The following is a 20,881-nucleotide window of genomic DNA, read 5'->3' on the forward strand; positions in this document are numbered from 1 at the left end:
TTTGCGCAGTAGGTGTCAGCACAGGCGCAGCGCACACACACACACAGAGATACACGCCCACACAAACACACACAGGGAAATAATAAATATAGAAGTGCAAATAGGTAAAACCGGGCTGGGGGGGCGGTTGTGCCGTGCACGCCCGTTCTAAGGCAAACGTCTTTGCTTTTTGTCACTGAAATGGTGATGTTTTTTTTTTTTTTTTTCAACTTAAATTTTTTATTTTGTTCAAATGATAATGTACATACAGTGAGTATGGTAACTGCGTAATACAAGATCGGACTACTGTATGTGCTGCTCCCGTTTGTGAACGGTTAGACATGTACAGACAAACTGGGTAGACGAACAGACGAACGGGGGAACCTCGGGACGGGGGGGGAAGGGAAAAATAGAGGGGGGGATAGGGGTGGGGAATGAGTTCCTCCTCTTGTGGTTCCGCCTCTGCCTCACCCTCGCTGGTTCTCTGCGTCTGGGGAATCATTGCGTACCCCGTAGGATGGCCACATATCAGCCTCTAGGCCCTGTTTGCCCTCCTATAGGTCCTACCTGGGGATCCAAGGGGGGCTGGCAATTTATGTCCTGGGTGTCGCTCTTGGGCGCTCCCTCATGGGAGAACGCATTTTCCCCTATTAAAGCCAAATTGTGGCCCGTTCCACTCCCGGGATGTCTGTTTGGGCTAACCACGGTAGCCAGACTTTTTGAATATTTTCACCAGTGTCATTGACCAAACTTGTCAACTTCTCCATCTGGCAAACTGACCAAATTCGATTCCTAATATTCGTAATTGGCGGGATTATATTCTGTTTCCATCGTGCTGCGATCTCCCCCCTAACCGCCATAGCAAAGTGAGCTATCAGTTTGTTTTCTCCTTTGGTGAACCCATCTGCTGGTCTGTTCAGGAGGAACAGCCATGGGTCTAATGGGACGTGTTTACCTGTAATCTTATTCAACCAGTCTTTAATTGAATCCCAGACTGGGACGATTTTGGGGCATGACCACAGCACATGTAACAGATCTGCCTGCTGTCCACATTGTCTCGGGCACAATGAGGAGTAACTGGGCAGGAATTTAGCTAGTTTTGTGGGAGTGTGGTACCAGCGCATCATTACCTTATATGCGTTCTCCCTTAAGGTTGTGCATATAGAACTTTTGGAGGTTGCCGTCACTATTTTTGTCCATTCCTCTACCTCTAATTCCTCTCCTAGGTCTGTCTCCCAACTAGTCATGTATCTTGTCTTGTCCGTCACCATCGTGCTAGAACCAGTCACTTCTTTGTACATCTGCGATGTGAGTCCCGCCGTGGATGTCCCTGATCGACAGAGCTTTTTGAAATTTGTCATGGGGGTCTGTGGCTGAACTTTTTGATAGAACGCCCTGATCTGGAGGTATCTAAAGATCTCGGCATTAGGGATATTATGGTCAGATTTAAGTATTTCGAATATTTGTATGCCTTGTCTCCCCTCCAGATCTACCAATCTCTTAATGTTTTTTAGTTTCCAGATAGTGAATTCCGTACTGGACTGGCCCGGAGCAAAGAGTGGGTTGTTCCATAGTGGCGTCATACCCGACGCCCTGCTGGTCAGCGTGCATTTGAGCCTAGTACCCTTCCATATCGAGAGCGAGTTGGTCATTAAGGATAGCGGCAGTTTGGTGCCTCTGCGCACCTTTTTGGGGTACCAAATCAGATGCTCCAGTTCTAATGGGGAGCATGCCTCTTGTTCTAACGCGACCCATCTTTTAGAGTCTGGGTTAGAGTGCCACTGCACAATTTGACATAATTGGGCCGCCTTGTAATAGGACAACAAACAAGGTACCGCGAGCCCACCCGCTCCCGTTTGTTTGCGCATTATTTGTTTGCTCACCCTCGCCTTCTTTCCTCCCCAGATAAATTTATCTATCTCGGATTGGAGTGAGAGAGTATCCTTCAAGCCTATTGGCACCGGGAGGGTTTGGTATAGATACAGTAGGCGAGGGAGCAAATTCATTTTAACGCAGTGGATTTTACCAATCCATGAGATTTTGTGTTTAGCCCACCTCTTGATGTCCTCTCTCAGGGTCCGCATCAGTCTTGGATAATTTGCCTGATAGATTGTGCTATATGTCTTGGTGATATTAACCCCTAGATATTTAATTTGGTGTTGTTGCCAGCGGAAGTTGAAATTTATGGCAATTAGCTTTTCCACGTGTCTGGGGAGATTTATGTTAATAGCCTCTGATTTACCCTGATTAATTTTGAACCCGGAGACCCTAATGAAACGCCCAAGCAGATCAAACAGGTTTGGTAGAGAGGTAAGGGGTCTGGATATTGTCAGGAATACATCATCCGCATATAGTGCCACCTTATGCGACTGGTTTCCAATGTCAATACCCATGATGTCTTTGCTATCCCGTATCTGGGCCGCAAGCGGTTCCATACACAGTGCAAAGAGGAGGGGGGAGAGCGGGCATCCCTGTCTCGTTCCGCTCTTAATTTGGAAGGGATCTGAAGCGAATCCCTGGTGGGTAACCCTTGCCGACGGGGCTGAATAGAGAGCGAATATAGCTTTTATCAATTTATCTCCCATGCCGAACGCTCCAAGCGTAGCTTCCAGGTATGGCCAGTCTATCCTATCAAACGCTTTTTCCGCATCCAGACTAAGCGCCATAATTGGTATAGATTTGGAATTGGCTATCTCTATCAGATCAATGATTCGTCGGGTATTATCTGATGCTTGTCGACCCTGGATAAACCCGACTTGATCTGGGTGCACTAGTCTGGGTAGGATAAGACTCAATCTATTGGCCAATAATTTAGCGTAAATTTTGATGTCCCAATTAATCAGGGATATTGGTCTGTAGCTTTTACAGTCCTGGGGGTCTTTCCCTGTCTTATGTATGACTGAAATGGACGCTTGGAGCATCTGGCTGGGGGACCCGTTCAGCACTTGATTAAACATACGGAGGAGATATGGAGCCAGTTGTTTCCTGAACTTCTTGTAATAAAGATTTGAGTATCCGTCGGGACCCGAGGCTTTAGATGGTTTCAGGTTTTTAATAACCTCTGATAATTCCTCCATTGTGAAATCTCTACCTATTACCTCTCTATCTGACCTCCTCAACCGGGTATGTTTGCGTTTTTCAGGAAACTCCGTAGGGCCTCCGTTGTCCCGGTAGATCGGGAAACTTTTTCCCCATCGTACAATTTTGCGTAGAAGGCTTTAAATTCCCCTACAATTTGTTTGGGATTGGCCGTGACCCCCCCCCCCGATTCCCGCCGCAAGGCTTGTATATTATAATTATTTGTTTTAGAGTTAATCATATTAGCCAACAAGGTATCTGGTTTGTTTGCTTTCTCAAAGAATCTTCTCTTTGACCAACTTAACGATTTCTCGGCCTGGGAGGTGAGGAGTAGGTTCAGTTTAATCTGAGTGTCCTTAATTTGCTGGAGAGTCGCCGCATTTGGTGCTCGTCAATGTTGTTCCCAAAGCTGCTTTAACTCTGCTTGTTCTTTAATAATTTTTGCGTTGCTTTCCTTTTTCTTTTGGGTTGCCAGGCTAATCAAAACCCCCCTCAGTGTTGCTTTATGTGCCTCCCAGAGGGTTATATGAGAGCGAACGCTACCTTTATTTTCACTAAAGAAGTACTTGATCGCCTCTTTGATCGTTCCTTCTAAATCGGGGATCTTTAGGAGGGAATCGTTTAATTTCCAATTTGCTCTTGGTCTTTCCAGCCCTATCTGAGTGCACCTTAGCTCGATCGGTGCATGATCTGACCATGAAATGTCATGGATCCCAGAATGGGTGATCGCGGGGACCAGTCTACTAGAGACAAAGAAGTAATCGATTCTGCTAAATGAGTCATGGGGATGCGAGTAGAAAGTGTATAGCCTTTCTAGCGGGTGTGTCTCCCTCCAAGCATCTATTAGTTGTAGATCTTTTAATCCTTGTTCTAGGGCTGAAGGTCGTGTTGTGGTCTTGTGTCTATGGGGACCTGATCTATCCAGGGCTGCATTCAGAGCTGTATTGAAATCTCCCCCTAGGATTATAGCCCCTTTGCTAAAAATTTTAAGAGTGCCAAACGTCTTTGTAAAGAAGTCCGACTCATGTACACTTGGGGCGTAGATCGTTGCTACTGTTATTGGTTGTGCATTTATGGATCCTATGAGCATCAAGAATCTGCCGTTCTGATCTTTTTTCACCTTATCCACTACTAGCCCTACTCTATTATGGACCAAGATTGCTACTCCCCGCTTTTTTTCTGTAGCAGAGGATAGAAATACCTGTTTATACTGCTTGTCAAAGTATTTGGGAGAACTAGTGGTGCTGAAGTGTGTTTCCTGGAGTAGTATGAAGTCTGCCCCCTTTCTTTTGTAGTCAGTGAGTGCTAACTTACGTTTACAGGGGGAGTTTAGACCCTTAGTGTTGTGCGATATAAAGGTTAAAGGCATGATGATGCTGGGTACTGACCTTGCGTCCCGAATGCAGCGTTCTGGTATGTTGGACCTCTACAGAGCCGTTTCTGTTCCTCTGCAGTACTCAGCTCTTTGTGTGGCTTCAGCGGGGGACCACTTGTGTAGGAGACGGTGTGGGGTGGGGTAGAAACACAGGGTACATGTGATACAATGGGGAAAGATTACACATAAAACACATAGAGCAGGGTGGGAGAGTAGACGGTGGCATAGAACCACTTTCTCTCCCGTGCCTGTGGGTTGGTGGACCCTTGGGTCGCACCCTCTGTCTTCTGCCTCCTCCACAGGGCCGCCTTGATCCACCTCTTCCCCAGGTCTTCCTCAGGATCTAGGGCGACTGCCCCAGCCCGAGAGTAGCAGCGCACGGCGACTGTGGGACCGCCGTCCCAGCCGACAGTCCATTATCTTTACTAGTCCAAACTGTATTGATAAACATATTCAATCATAAACAAGTCATTGAAAAACCTCTAATGCACAAACCTAACTTTTAAACTATGAATGTGTCAACGTGACCTTGCCTCCCCTTCAAACCTTAACTACTGTGCCCCTTGGGAAAGCTGAACATTCTCTTGCCCTGTGTTGTTCCCTTTGCTCCCCCTGTACCCTTGCAGTGTGTCCCTGTCCCCTCTGAACCTTGCTACTAGAGCTGCCCACCGCCATAGTTTATCTATGTTTCCTCCTAACTCTCTCTTCCTATGGGTCTTTCTACTCTCCCTTCCCCTATCCCTCCTCTCTCTGCCCCTAAGCCCCTTCCTTATCCTCCCCCTCCCTCACTGTTACCAGCTCCCTTATTCCTCGTCCCCCCCCCTCCTAGTCTTACGTCTAACTCATGTTCCTATCTCCTTACCTTCATTTTCCCCCCTTCCCTATTCCTTATTTCGCCTGCTCCCCACATCCCGTCTTCTTGTTCCCCCTCTCCCCTGCAGCCTGACCTTCCCCTCTCCTGCCTCTACTCTGTTAAATCCCCCTCATTAGGGCCGGCTCCTTTATCCCTTCTCTCTTCCTGGCTCTATCCCTCCTCCCTCCCCTGCTGCTGCTCGTCACGTCCAGGGCGCTCTTCTGCGTCATATCCGCTTCTGTCTGCTAGGTTCCGCCCCTTCCGGTTCGTCCGTGGCAGTCGCCATCTTGGATGTGTCTCATCTCCGGTCTCCTGCCCCTCTCGCGAGATGTGGTGGCTCCTCCCCTCTGACGTCATCCGTCTCCGCCTCTTTCTCAGTTGGACTCCGGGGCTGCTCCAAGATGGCCGCTAGTCTCTGGGTGCTGCCGTCGGGCTTCAAGGTAAGTGTGGCGGGTTTTGGTTTATGGCTGGGCGCCTCAGGTCACTGCTAGGGATGTAGCTGTTGAGGATGTCGCATGGGAGACCACAACGGGTGGCCTGTTCGGGCGGGGGGGGGGCGGTCAACTTAAACTGTGAGTGAACAAGATGTCCCTGATAGTCATTTCAACGGGGGCTGTGGGTCTGTCTGTTTTTATCAGATCTACCTGCCTCGCGCCATGATGGATCTGGTGCTGGTCTGCAGCCCGCCATTTCTTCAGGGATTTTATCCTGTAGGCCCAACTTTGTGAGGAAGTCACCCCCTTCCTCCGCCCTCCGTATTGTTGTGGATGTCCCGTTTCTGGAAACCAGGAGGCCGAAAGGATAAATCCAGCGGTACTTAATCCCTTCGTCCCTGAGGATTTTTGTAATAGGGATAAGTTGCTTCCTTTTCAGCAGGGTGGTGGGGGAGATATCTTGAAAGACTTGAATTTTATGTGATTCAAATGTGGGGTTGTTGCGTGTCATTTGACAAAAGGATTCCTTTATTTTGAAATAATGAAAGCGAGCAATGATGTCTCTCGGGGGATCTCCCTGCTGTGGCCTAGATCTTAGGGCTCTGTGGCAGCGATCTAGTTGGAGCTCTTGTGCTGACTTGTCGGGCATAAGCTGAGTCAGCCACCATCCCACAAAGTCTTCCGGATCGGGTTCTTCCTCCGAGACCCCCCCGTATCCTAACATTATTACGTCGCTCACGATTCTCTGAATCCTCCTGTTTGTCCAGAAGGTCTCGTATAGTGTCTTTGACCTGAGCCAGTTGACTGTCCGTTTTATGTAGGGACTTGATGGTGGAATCCAGTTTCTTTTCCAGTGAGTCCTTGCGGGCTCCAATGCTGCCAATATCTGCTCTCAAGGTAGCGACCTCTGATTGCAGACATTTTTTAATATCGGCACAAAACTCCTGCATGTCTCGCCGTCTCATGATCTGGTTCCCCCGATCATTATCCCCGTCTTCTTCCGACTCTGATCCGCTTGGCGGGGGGCCCTCGTGGGTTTTGGCGCGCGCCTGGTCTCCCTTCCCAAAATAGTCGGTACTCACTGCTGTGCTGTGCTGTCTCATCCCACACAGACTGACATCTTATTGCATACAAAAGCAGCAACATTTCGGGGGGCTGCCCCATTGTCCGATTTCTTCGTATGCAGGGGGATGTCTATTTGCAATTTGTCGTCGGATGCTTTTTTTGCTTTGGTGAATCTGATGACAGATATAATTAAACAAATTAAGTTAAAAAAACATAATAAAACACAATATAGCACAGTATATCTATTTTTAACCATTTAGTTACCAGTAGGTATTTGAATTGGATGGGTTTATCACCACCAAGATACACTGGCGACACACTTTATTCGAGCTCGGCTAGTCCCACGAATTCGGGTATACCCGGGTGTATTGAGGTTTGTGACTGTTTTCTGCCCGAGTGCATTGGGTTATTTCCAGGCAGGGATTGAAGCATTTTATTCCCGCTGGCTGCAATACTGCACAGTATATATATATATACTGCATTACAATTCATGAATTTATGCCATCTGGTAGACACGCGAAGCATTGCAGCCTATTAAATCCTAATCATTATCATTTAACAGATCAGCCGCCCGTCAGCCAGGCATGAACCCAGGCTGGGAAGGCAAACGCAACGGGGCTTGTCAGAGGTGAGGAGCGGCGCATTCCAGGTATCTGCCAGGTACATACTGGGTATTTGCTCGAATAAAGTGTGTCGGTGCAGTACCCCTGATGAAGTAGTGTTGCGCTACGGAATGCACTGAGTACCTTGTGTTACTCATGTAACTTTGTGACATTCCTCTCTATCGGGGCACCATCTCAGACTGCAAAGAACAGGCTTTTGGCCGCTCACGGGACGGTTCCTAGACTTTTCTGTGGCAGATTCGGTGGTGATATCATCAGTGTATGTCCCAGAGCAAGCCGTCCGAGGTGAATGGAGAGCGATGATAATTTTCCCTAGCAGTCTGAGTGGCGTGTTGCAGCACCTTCAGTCGGTCGCTGGACTGCAGGTGTTGCTGCCTGAGGATTGTAGCATCAAACATTGCTCCGGGGATCGCGGATTCAACTACCTCTGACTGCCATTGTGTCCTGACCGGGTGCCAGCACGAGGGTCTCTCCATTCTGGGAGAGCTCATCTTGATGCTGTTTATATTATAATGCGTCTTTTAACTTACCTTCTTGTACGTGCATATAATACCATCTTTTTCATACCGTTCATATAATTTTAAATACTTGACAGAGTTGTGCACTGTTCTCATTTTTGTATTCATACTAGATTTCTGGGGCTGAGCCATCAGCTTTGATTAGCAGCAGACTCTATTAAGGGAAGAATTCTATGTATATTTTTAACAGCATAATTTGTGTAATTCTAATATCATTTAAACGTGTATTATCACTTCTGTACACTTGCACAATTTCACAACCTGTATCACTTTGCAAGTGCACCTTATTAACACTTAAAATGTTCTTTCTTAATATTACACCATTTTGTATTTAGTGTGCAATACATTTGTCTCCTATTTTTCTGCCCTAAAGAGCATACACTCTGAATGTAATAATTGGAGACTTACAATACGAGCAAGTGCCATATACAACATTTTAAGGGAGCAAGAAAGTGCAAGGACGAGTCACTGGCCCACACTAAGCAAATGCTTCATTGAAGAGATTATGTTTCAGGCGCCATTTAAAGATGGGTGGAGATGTGAATTGGTGGAGTCTGAGGGGGAGGATGGCACAGTAAGGAAGATCAGTTTTAGATGTTTGAGTACTATAGAGACAAATGAAGCTTATAGGAGACAGTGTTTACCAGAGTTTGAAGGATTATGGCAGGAGATTATACCTGAGATGTAAGAGGGTATAGAAAAAAGGAGAGAAGAAGAATGTTATTAGTAATGTAGAGTTGGAATTGGGAAGCCACTGAAAGGACCTCAGGAGAAGTACTGTAGAGACAGACTGTAAGAGACGTGTGCAGAGGTACATATAATGGAGACCGATTTGAGTGAAATTATATCTTTGCTTTATTGAGCCTGTTCCTTTATCCCGGCAAAACATACAAACACAACAAATAACAAACTCCTACCCCTTTGTAAGGGCTAACTTACTTCCGCAAACCCTATTTGCAAGACTGGAGGCATATTCCCATTACTAGCCTATCACCCCAAAGTCTCATGAGGTACCTTATCAAGGTGACTCTCGATGTCAGTCTCTGGCAGGTTCCTGGGTCCTCTGTGTCCAGGAAATATAGGTCTCTGAATATCTTGGTGTCTTGATCTCAGCACAGCCTTTGTGCTCAAGACAGTGTCTGTGTGCAGGCTTCTCCGCTCTCCTTCTGTCAGCCCAAATGTGAGCTAAGGAATCTCTCCTGTTTCCAACAGGAGGATTTTCTTACAGACTTAATTGGCCAGGTAATCGCCTGCTGCATTTAACCAGATCCCTGCTGGATTTTAGAGATGGTTTCTTCAACAGGGATAAGTCCCTCTTACACAGACCAAAAATAAAGGGAGATTATTCTAACCACAGTATTTTTTTTTTTTTTTTTTAAATAAAAGTAATAAATTAAGTATGGAGTTTGGATGAGGGAAGGCCAGAGAGGAGAAAATTGCAATGGTGAGGATATGAGGGTATTCATGAGCGTTTTAGAAAAGGGCAGATTGTTGAAACATAGCGGAGGGAATAATGGCAATATTTACCAACAGCCTGAATGTGAGAAGGGACGGGAGGAGTCATATATTACACCAAGGCTGCATTTTTGGCAAATAGGATTAATAGTACTGTTTTTGACTGTGAGACAATATGGAGCAATTGGGGTGGTTTAGGTGCATATGTAGTCTTCTCCAACCTATCTTTACATTATAGATTTGTCTGGTTAGGTTGATATCATGTACACTTATATAATTATTTATTACTGAACTGATTATCTAATTTGTATCAAAATGAATTCAGTGTGAGAGCTGCCAGAAAGAAAATGTCAAGTCTCTAGGACCACAACCAGTCATTGGGCGGCCACCGGATGTCCAGGGCCACAATTTTAAGGCCATGCGTATAGAGTGAAGAGAACATTATGTTAATTTAGTAGCAATAAAGTAAATTATGCAGAGTATTTTGGAATTGTAATTTGTTTTCAGTCATTTATTTACAGATTGAAAACATTTGATTTCTGTCTTTTTTGTTTCCTTCTGTTAGAGAACTGCCTGAATGAGGAGCAAAATTGGAGCTCTAATATGTCCAGAAGCGGGTTAACGCCTAGCAGCCCAGAAGTGCCAACAAAACATGATTCCTGTCCCATGTTGGATAAGTGCAAAGAACCAGTGCCCCATAACGGTGAATTTACCGGCCTTGTACAGCACATGGCACAAACTGGGTCTAAGTATGCGTCAAGCAGAAGATATGAGAGAGATGAACAGCTTTTTGTCTGTTGTCAGTGTGGTAAAGGCTTCTCACTAGATAGGGACTTTCTCACCCACATTTGTGCCCACACTAGGGAGAAACCCTTTACCTGTGCAGAATGTGGAAAAAGCTTTTCACTGAAGGGGAATCTCCTATCACACCAGAGTATTCACATAGTGGACAAACCTTTTAATTGTACAGAGTGTGGGAAACCATTCAGTACTAAGAGGTGCCTTCTCAATCACCAGAGGATTCATACATGGGTGAAACCGTTCAAATGTAGAGAGTGTGGAAAAAGGTTTTCCTGGAAGAGCCACCTCCTCGCACATGAGAGGATTCACACAGGGGAGAAACCTTTTAATTGTACAGAGTGTGGGAAACAGTTCAGTACTAAGAGGTGCCTTCTTGATCACCAGAGGATTCATACAGGGGAGAAACCGTTCATGTGTACAGACTGTGGAAAAGGCTTTTCATGGAAGAGCCACTTACTCGCACATGAGAGGATTCACACAGGGGAGAAACCATTCAAATGTACAGAGTGTGGGAAACAATTCAGTATTAAGAAAAGTCTGGTTTGTCACCAGAACATTCATACAGGGGTGAAACCGTTCACATGTACAGAGTGCGGAAAAAGCTTTTCATGGAAGAGCAACCTCCTCACACATGAGAGGATTCACACCGGGGAGAGACCATTCACATGTACAGTGTGTGGAAAAAGTTTTTCACTGAAGGGGAATCTCCTCTCACATCAGAGTATTCACACAGCGGACAAACCTTTTAATTGTTCTGAATGTGGGAAACAGTTCCGAACTAAGAGGTACCTTCTCGATCACCAGAAGATTCATACCGGTGAGAAACCTTTCATATGTACAGAGTGTGGAAAAAGCTTTTCTCAAAAGAGCAACCTCCTCACACATGAGATGGTACACACAGGGGAGAAGCCTTTCACATGTACAGTGTGTGGAAAAAGCTTTTCACTGAAGGGGAATCTCCTTTCACACCAGAGTATTCACACAACGGACAAACCTTTTAATTGTACAGAGTGTGGGAAACAGTTCAGTACTAAGAGGTACCTTCTCGATCACCAAAAGATTCATACAGGGGAGAAACCGTTCACATGTACAGTGTGTGGAAAAAGCTTTTCTCAAAAGAGCAACCTCCTCACACATGAGATAGTTCACATAGAGGAGAAACCGTTCACATACACAGAGTGTGGGAAACAATTCAGTATTAAGAACAATCTGCTTTATCACCAGAAGATTCATACAGGGAAGAAATATTTCACATGTACAGAGTGTGGAAAAAACTTTTTATGGAAAAGCCACTTCCTCGCACATGAGAGGATTCACACAGGGAAGAAACCATTCACATGTACAGAGTGTGGAAAAAGCTTTTCACTGAAAGGGAATCTCCTTTCACACCAGAGTATTCACACAGCAAACAAACCTTTTAATTGTACTGAGTGTGGGAAACCGTTCAGTACTAAGAGGTACCTTCTCGATCACCAGAGGATTCATACAGGGGAGAAACGTTTCACATGTGCGAAGTGTGGTAAACAATTTGGTACTAAGGGATACCTCATTAAACATGAGTATATTCATACAGGGGAGAAACCTTTCACATGTACATACTGTGGAAAAAGCTTTTCATGGAAAAGCCACCTCCTCGCACATGAGAGGATTCACACAGGGAAGAAACCGTTTGCATGTACAGCGTGTGGAAAAAGCTTTTCACTTAAAAGCAACCTCCTCACACATGAGAGGATTCACACAGGGGAGAAACCTTTCACATGTACAAAGTGTGGAAAAAGCTTTTCTCAAAAGAGCAACCTGCTCACACATGAGATGGTTCACACAGGGGAGAAACCTTTCACGTGTACAGAGTGTGGGAAACAATTCAGTATTAAGAACAATCTCCTTTATCACCAAATGATCCATACAGGGGAGAAACCTTTCACATGTACAAAGTGTGGCAAAAGTTTTTCTCAAAAGAGCAACCTCCTCACACATGAGATGGTTCACACAGGGATGAAACCTTTCACATGTACAGTGTGTGGAAAAAGCTTTTCACTGAAGAGGAATCTCCTTTCACACCAGAGTATTCACACAGCAGACAAACCTTTTAATTGTACAGAGTGTGGGAAAAAATTTAGTACTAAGAGGTACCTTCTCGATCACCAGAGGATTCATACAGGGGAGAAACCTTTCACATGTGCAGAGTGTGGGAAACAATTTGGTAGTAAGGGATACCTCATTAAACATGAGTATATTCATAGAGGGGAAAAACCTTTCACATGTGCAGACTGTGGAAAAAGCTTTTCATGGAAGAGCCACTTCCTCATACATGAGAGGACTCACACTGGGAAGAAACCGTTCACATGTACAGAGTGTGGAAAAAGCTTTTCACTTAAGAGCAACCTCCTCACACATGAGATGGTTCACACAGGGGAGAAACCTTTCACATGTACAGTGTGTGGAAAAAGCTTTTCACTGAAGGGGAATCTCCTTTCACACCAGAGTATTCACACAGCGGACAAACCTTTTAAGTGTACCGAGTGTGGGAAACAATTAAGTACTAAGAGGTGCCTTCTCGATCACCAGAGGATTCATACAGGGGTGAAACCGTTCACATGCACCGAGTGCGGAAAAAGCTTTTCACAGAAGAGCAACCTCCTCACACATGAGAGGATTCACACAGGGGAGAAACCGTTCACATGTACAAAGTGTGGAAAAAGCTTTTCACTTAAGAGCAACCTCCTCGCACATGAGAGGATTCACACAGGGGAGAAACCGTTCACATGTACAGAGTGTGGAAAAAGCTTTTCACTTAAGAGCAACCTCCTCGCACATGAGAGGATTCACACAGGGGAGAAACCGTTCACATGTATTGAGTGTGGAAAAAGCTTTTCATGGAAGAGCCACCTCCTCGCACATGAGAGGATTCACACAGGGGAGAAACCGTTCACATGTACAGAGTGTGGGAAACAATTCAGTATTAAGAAAAGTCTGGTTTATCACCAGAACATTCATACAGGGGAGAAACCGTTCACATGTACAGAGTGCGGAAAAAGCTTTTCACAGAAGAGCAACCTCCATACACATAAGAGGATTCACACAGGGGAGAAACTGTTCACATGTACAGAGTGTGGAAAAAGCTTTTCACAGAGGAGCAACCTCCGTACACATGAGAAGATTCACACAGGGGAGAAACTGTTAACATGTACAGAATGGGAAACAATTCAGTATTAAGAACAATCTCCTTTATCATCAGAAGATTCATACAGAGGAGAACCTTTTGCATGTACAGAGTGGGGAAAGCTTTTCTCATAAGTGTAACCCCCTCACACAGAGGATTCATGCAGGTGATAAACCATTTGCTTTTTCAGATTAGTGTTGAGCAACATACTGGTAGCATAGTAATGTTCTAATAAATGTTGTTGGTAACTTGATACTTACCATTATTTATTACCATGATATTTATATATGCCGACTTTAGACAGCTGAGTAGGGGTGGGTCTGACAGTAAAAGGAGGGGGCAGGTCTTTCAGAGAGAGGAGGGGTGGGTCTGCCAGAGTGAGTTGTGATTTATGTTCTGGCATAGAGAGAAAGGAGTGGGGGTAGGTGTAGCAGAGGAGTGAGAACTGAGTGGGTCATGGAAAGGATGGAATGGGGGTGGGTCTGACAATGCAAAGTGGGGTCTGGTCTTGCAGAGAGAGTAGTGGAACTGAGTCTTGAAGAGAGAAGAGTTGTGGGTCTGGCAAAGAACAATGTGGGTGGATCAGACAAAAAGGAGGGATTGGGATGGGTCCTAAAGATAGAGCGGTGTGCTGTCTGCTCTGCCAGACAGGAGGATGAAGATCTGGCAGCAAGGAGTAGGCGAGGTTTGGCAGAGAGAAGGGTGGTTGCCAGTCTGGCAGAGAGAGGAGTGGGGGTGGGTCTGGCAGAGAAAGAGAGCAAAAGTAGGGGCCGGTCTGACAAGTGGGGGCAGTTATGGCAGTGATAAAGGAGGTGGGGATGGTAAAGAGAGAAGTGGGGATGGGAGAGTAACATAATTCTGGGGGATACAGATACATATATCAAATTGAAAATTGACCCCATGAATCAATTATCTAATGAGTTACGAGATCTACTCATAATTGGAAAAGATATCAGGATCTTAAAGGAAAAATAATTTACGTATCTATTAAAGGAGAAGCAAAAACTCATGATATTCTATTTCATAGTTAAGATTCATAAAAATTTTGACAAATCCTCCTGGAAGACCTATAATATCGGGTATAAACCTCTAACCTCCAATCTATCTGAGTACATCGACGTGTACCTACAGAAATATGTTAAGTCCCAGAAATCATACTTAAAAGACACTACTTGTATATTAATTGTGTTGGATAATTACAAATGGGAGGAAAAAATTATACTAGCTACATTTGATGTGACATCTCTGCACTTCCATATGACATGAACAGGGGTGTAGAGCCATGAAACATGTATTATACAAAGAGTTTGAAATAAGGTAATAGAATACAGGGATGGCAAGAGAAAAGAATATAAATAAACTGATCAGTGACAGTTTTGCACCAATGAAATCAAATGAAAAATAACGGGGTAGTGGGAGTGTGTAATATATTTTTTTTTGCTGTACTCACCCGGCCATGTGTGAGACTAACTCACAAAGTAGGTTCTTTGTACACTGGAGTGTCTCCTTCCCTCAGCTATAAGATTGTCCTGTTCATTCTCTGTGTACAGTATAGTATATACACTGGAACACGGCGTCCTCGCAGTAGACCCAATAAGGAAGACAGATACCTGCAGGGAAAGTATAGAAATGCAGTTTATTAATTTAAAATAAGAGTAACATGTAAAAACACACCTCCGATACACGCAGTCGCTTCCAGCACTCAGACACAGTGCACTCCTGCTCTCGTGTCCATTCCACAGGGAGCAGAAGTGCACTGTGTCTGAGTGCTGGAAGCGACTGCATGTACCGGAGGCGTGTTTTTCATGTGAGTAACTTGTTACTCTTATTTTAAATTAATAAACTGCATTGTTATACTTTCCCTGCGGCTATCTGTCATCCTTATTGGGCCTATCGTGAGGATGCCAGGTGTCTGTGTATATACTATACACGGAGAATAAACAGGACAACTCTATAGCTGAGTGAAGGAGACACTTCAGTGTACAAAGAACTTACCTTTTGCGTTAGTCTCACACATGGCCGGGTGAGTACAGCAAAAAAATAATTATTACACACTCCCACTACCCTGAGAGTTATTTTTCATTTGATTTAATTGGTGCAAAACTGTCACTGATATTTGTTTATTTATATTCTTTTCTCTTGCGCTCCCCGTATTCTATTTCCTTTCGTCTTACAAGGATCGCGGGAGGATCCTCTTGGGGTTGAGCAGCAACACACTATCGGGCCAGTATTTATTTATTTATAAAATGTTTTACCAGGAAGTAATACATTGAGAGTTACCTCTCGTTTTCAAGTATGTCCTGGGCATAGAGTTGAGATGACAAATAATACATGGTTACAAATACAGTTACATAAGTGAACAGGGTATACATTATATACAAGACATTGCATGCACAGTTAGAGATAGTATATATTATAGGCGCATGTAACAGTTACAGACCAGATTAAAATGTCAGACAGCTTTAGTTTTGAAAGAACTTAGACTTTTGGTGGTTGTGAGAGTATCCGGTAGATTGTTCCAATTTTGGGCTGCACGGTAAGAGAAGGAGCGTCTGGATACTTTGTGAACCTTGGGACCATGAACAGTCTTTTGGAGTCAGATCTCAGATGATAAGTGCTGCATTTTTCATGTATTGCATGTATTGTACCATTTGTTTTTCTTCTGTGCTTGTATTTTAAGATTCTGACTATTAGACATATTAATTTGTGTTAGAGGGATATTCTATATCACAAAGATATTGAAATGCCAGAAATATAGTTAGACTTTTTATTGGATAGTATCCAATTCATATTAAATCATAATTATTTCTGGTTTAATGGTGATTTTGTTCTTCAGAAATGTGGGACCACCATGGGGACCTAGTTTGCACCGGGTTACACAAACCTTTTTATGGGAAGACGATAAGACATGGTCTTTCCCTGGACTTGGTGCAAACTTGGTCCTATGGCAGAGGTTCATAGATGACATTCTTTTTTTTGGAGAAGAGACGAAAACAGTTTGAAGGATTTCTTGGTTTATATTAACGACAATAGTTTTAACCTTAAATTTACTTGCAATTACAATAAGAGAGAAAGTGAGTTTCTGGACCTCAAAATGTATATTGAGGATGATAGGATTAAAACTAAAACCTTTTTTAAACCAGTAGACATCAACAATTTTATATTACAAACAAACTTCCACCATCTCAGATGGATAAGCAATGTGCCCTTTGGGCAGTTCAAAAGAATAAGGAGAAATTGCACAGAAATGGAAATATTTGAGGAACAGTCAGAATTCCTTGAGAAAATGTTCCTGGAAAGGAACTATAAGCAAGATAACGTGGGTAAAGCATGCCATGTACTGTAGAAAGAGAAGAACTAGTGAAAACTAGTAATGTTCAAAAGAAATTAGAGGCAAATAATTTCAATCTAGCCTTTCTCATGAATAACAATAGAGAAGTTTGGTAAAATTAAGAACATTATTAGAAAAACTGACATGTAGTTAGGAATGATCCCCTGTTGAAAGATTGCATTCCTGAAACACCAAATATAATTTTCAGACAAGTAAATAATCTTAAGAATAGAATGGTGCCAAGTGCCTTACCCAGGGTGAAAGAACCAACTAATATCTGGTTACCACAAATCAAGGGATTTTACGGTTGTATGCAGTGTATGGCTTGTCAACACAGTGCCATAGATAAATCCAATTTTATCTCAAATGTAACTAAGTGAAATGATCAGATCCATAAACATATCAGTTGTAGAACTGATCACGTCATCTATCTAATAGAATTCCCATGTGGCCAGCAATATGTGGGCAAGACGACAAAACCCATCACAGTCTGAATAGTCGAACATCTGGGCAATATCCGAAGAAAAGTCACAACTCATAATTGATCAAAACATTTTTTATTACACCAGGATGTCTCGAAGGGTCTCAAATTTTCAGGAATTGAACATGTCCAACCACATAGGAGAGGGGGGGGCGAAATATCGAGCTTACGAAGAGAGAAACTTTTTGGATCCACCAACTTAAGACCCTGGTCCCCCTACATCTCGGTTTCAAGATCATTTAGGCTTATTGTCTGCCTTTTAACACTTTTATATGACTAGACATATTGGGTTACTACTATCCATTTTGGATACACCTTATGTGCTGTGGGTCACTGGTGAGTGGCACCTAATTAATATCCTACTGACCTAGTGACATGTTGTCAATTTTTATTGTTCCATTTGATTGATTTTATCTCTAGCTCCATTTTTACATGTGTCTATGGAGAAATCAATGACAAAATAATGTATTCTACATCTCCTATGCGAATTAACGGTCTATTTTTATTTTTGATGTATAACAACTGTGGGTAGATTTAGATTAATAAGCTATCAAGAGTTAGTAATACCCTAGGAAAATTCATTTGTTAACTTGAGACAGTATTATTATAATGAGCATAGTTGTGTATTTTTCTGGTGTTATCATTGCATTTGTATAGACAATAGGGTATGTTTAGTTAATCTCTTCCATTTATTATTTGATGTATTAAATGTAATGTTTGTGTATATGATGTTTCACATTGAATATTGAGCATGTATTGTGTAAACATTTCAGTGCTCATGCCCCCACACTATGTATCCTATGCTGCGCTAGATCACAGTGCAAGATGGGAGGTTCTAATTAGATTAAGGGTATTTAAAGCCATTAGTTATGGGTTGAGATCAATACTCCTGATGAAGCGGTTCTCGCGAAACGCATAGAGTTTAGGAGCCTGTCAGTGATTGCAAAGGACGTGGAGAGAAACAGGAGCAATTCCCTCTTCCCTCCGGACAGCTTAAACCGGAAGTGACCGAATGGGATGTGCGAATGCGACTGGTGCTCACAGAGCAGGTGAGACTGCAGCCCACCCGTTTTTATTCTCACTAATGTAAGCCATGAATTTGGAGGGTTTTTTGGTACAGTAAAGGTTAATTTTCTGTCTACACTATTGTTGTGTCTCTCTCTTCCTGAGCCAAGGGGTGCAGTGCATGCTATCTCCAAACTCTCCCAAACGATGTTGTAAGAACCTTCTGCTGCTCCTATCCACCCATGATCAATGGGGTCAATCCAAAGCACAAAACAAAAAAAGGGCGCAAAAAGGGAATACAAAACAAAATCAATTATAATGCAAAATATTTAATACAATTCACATTGACATTAAACATAAAAATGAGAAAGGTGAAAGATGACAGATCTATACACCCACTCCTCAGTTGCACCCATCACCACGAGGGATAAACCCCATAGGGATACAGGAACCCACAAGCTTGCAGTCCAGATAGAAACAGGGACAGAAAAGGGAAGAGAACAAAGCTCAATTCACAAGGGTTCTAAATTGAGAGTAAAAACCCTACAGGAGTTCAAAACCCCCAAGCTACTAGTCCCAGTTGGAAGAACACAGCTCAATCCACAGAAGTTGTAAAAAAACAAACTTATTTTAGGGGTTAGCGTCCTCGTGGAGGTGGGAACGGCAGCTTCCGAGTATCGTCGTCACGTCTCACATCGCTTTGTGATGACCTCAATGCGTTTCGTGCCTAAATGGCGCTTCAGGGGGTTGGCCATAGAGACCCTGTGGCATATTTAAAGAGTGACAGGGAGTTCCCTACTCACCAATCAGGGTCATATCAAGTGGTACTAAAATGAGCCATCCAATCAACATACTAGACATACAATTAGAATAAAAACATTGCACAAAAAGCATACACGGACAAAAAAAAATAACCCATGAGCAATGAATTATACATATATATGTAAAACAAATATCGCAATATGTAATATAAACATAATAGGCCTAATAAAAACCTTGGTAAAAATTGATTAAAAAAATATATAAAAATACATCTCTAGATCTGTAAACATTGTTAGTGCTAAGCAACTAAACTAACATCTCCCATAGGTATAAGATTCAAAGTAAATATAAGCACAAATCAGAGAGGGCCAATTGCTAGCATATCTATGTGCACTGATGTAAACTAACAAAAGCAAAGTGCAACATTGCAATTGGTTCTATTTATGTTAGTAATAAACATCACAAAAGGTATTTATGTGTAAAAGAAAACATACGAAAACCACTAGGAGTAGGCAATATTTCATATCAGGATACACTGTAGACAAATATTATTTTAGGAATGGAACCAATTCTATAATTTCATTTAAACCTGGTGATTTTGTACCAAGGGTATAGATAAAGAATTGTTTCTTTTGAAGGAGGAAATGATCCCTATCCCCTCTTCTAGGATCTTGTGGAACAATTTCAATCCCTCTAAAGTGTAGTCTGTCGGGTTTGCCCTCGTGATGGGTTAATAACCTGCGCCAGGTTATGTAACTTTTTACCTTTATCTATATTGCGCTGAACATTTTTAATCCCATTCACGTGTTCTCCAATTCTTGTTTTCACTGGTCTCGTTGTTTTTCCAACATACCATAAGTGGCATGGGCAGTCAATAATGTACACAACAAAAGTTAACAATTAATAAATTGTGTAATTGTGTGTACTCTGCCAGTTTTAATATTATATATACTTTTATCGCGTGTCATATACTTGCACATGACACACTTGCCACATATGTAATTTCCTACTGGTTTGCATAAACAGTTCCCATTTAAAGATGTTTGTGGTACCATCTTTTTGAGTACACTTGGGGCCGGAATATTTTTAAGATTTCGTGCCTTTCTAAATGCAATTTTAGGTTTAGTTGCAATTATATAATTTAAAACAGGGTCCATTTGCAGGACACCCCAATGTTTACGCAGACTCTTTCTAATTATTGCCTCCTGTTTGCAGTACCCTGTGGGTAAATAACGGTGTATCACCAAATTAATTATCACATTAGATTTCTGTTTTTTTGGGGATTAGGAACTGGTCTCTCGGATAATCTTTACTTTTGCGTATATATTTATTTACAAGCAGATCATCATAACCCTTATCTAAAAACCTCTTAGCTAAGACTCCAGACTGTTCATCGAAGTCTGATACCTGAGAACAATTTCTTTGAACTCTTAACATTTGGTCATATGGAATATTGTTCAGCCACTGGTTAGAGTGATTTCTCCGATAATCTAGGTACGAGTTTGCATCAACTTGTTTAACGTGAGTTTTAGTGACTATATGATTATTCACAATTTTCAAATTGAGGTCCAAGAAGTTAATGTCATTGTTGTCATTTTCGCCACTTAATATGAGATTTCTATCGTTATTGTTTAGATAACCAATAAAGCTATTTAGATCTTCCATAGAACCTGCCAAAATGATCAAAATATCATCTCTGTACCTCCGATAATATTTTAAATGCCTACTGTATGGATTTTGGATCCATATAGAATCCATCTCCCACTTTCCCATAAAGAGTCCCACATAATTCGAGGCAAAGTGGGTCCCCATGGCCGTCCCAGTGGTCTGGAGATAGAAGTGACCCTCAAACAAAAAATAATTGTGATGTAATATCAATTTAATACTATCAATCAAAAATTGTTGCTGAATAATAGATAAACTATTATTTTCACATAGAAAATGTGCAACCGCTGAAA

At 42.7% G+C, this 20,881-nt stretch overlaps 1 protein-coding gene across 1 annotated transcript in view; it reads left to right on the forward strand.

Moving 5' to 3' along the window:
* Positions 1–14,725, forward strand: part of LOC142488327 (uncharacterized) — a 92,320-nt gene extending 77,595 nt beyond the window's left edge. The window contains 2 exon segments of the mRNA XM_075588698.1: positions 9,946–13,375; positions 13,377–14,725. Of these exon segments, the coding sequence (XP_075444813.1) occupies positions 9,946–13,375; positions 13,377–13,539 (3,593 nt within the window). The 3' untranslated portion in view covers positions 13,540–14,725.
* Positions 14,726–20,881: the final 6,156 nt, after the last annotated feature.

The sequence above is a fragment of the Ascaphus truei genome, chromosome 2 (assembly GCF_040206685.1).
Source record: "Ascaphus truei isolate aAscTru1 chromosome 2, aAscTru1.hap1, whole genome shotgun sequence".
Taxonomy (NCBI): Eukaryota; Metazoa; Chordata; class Amphibia; order Anura; family Ascaphidae; genus Ascaphus; species Ascaphus truei.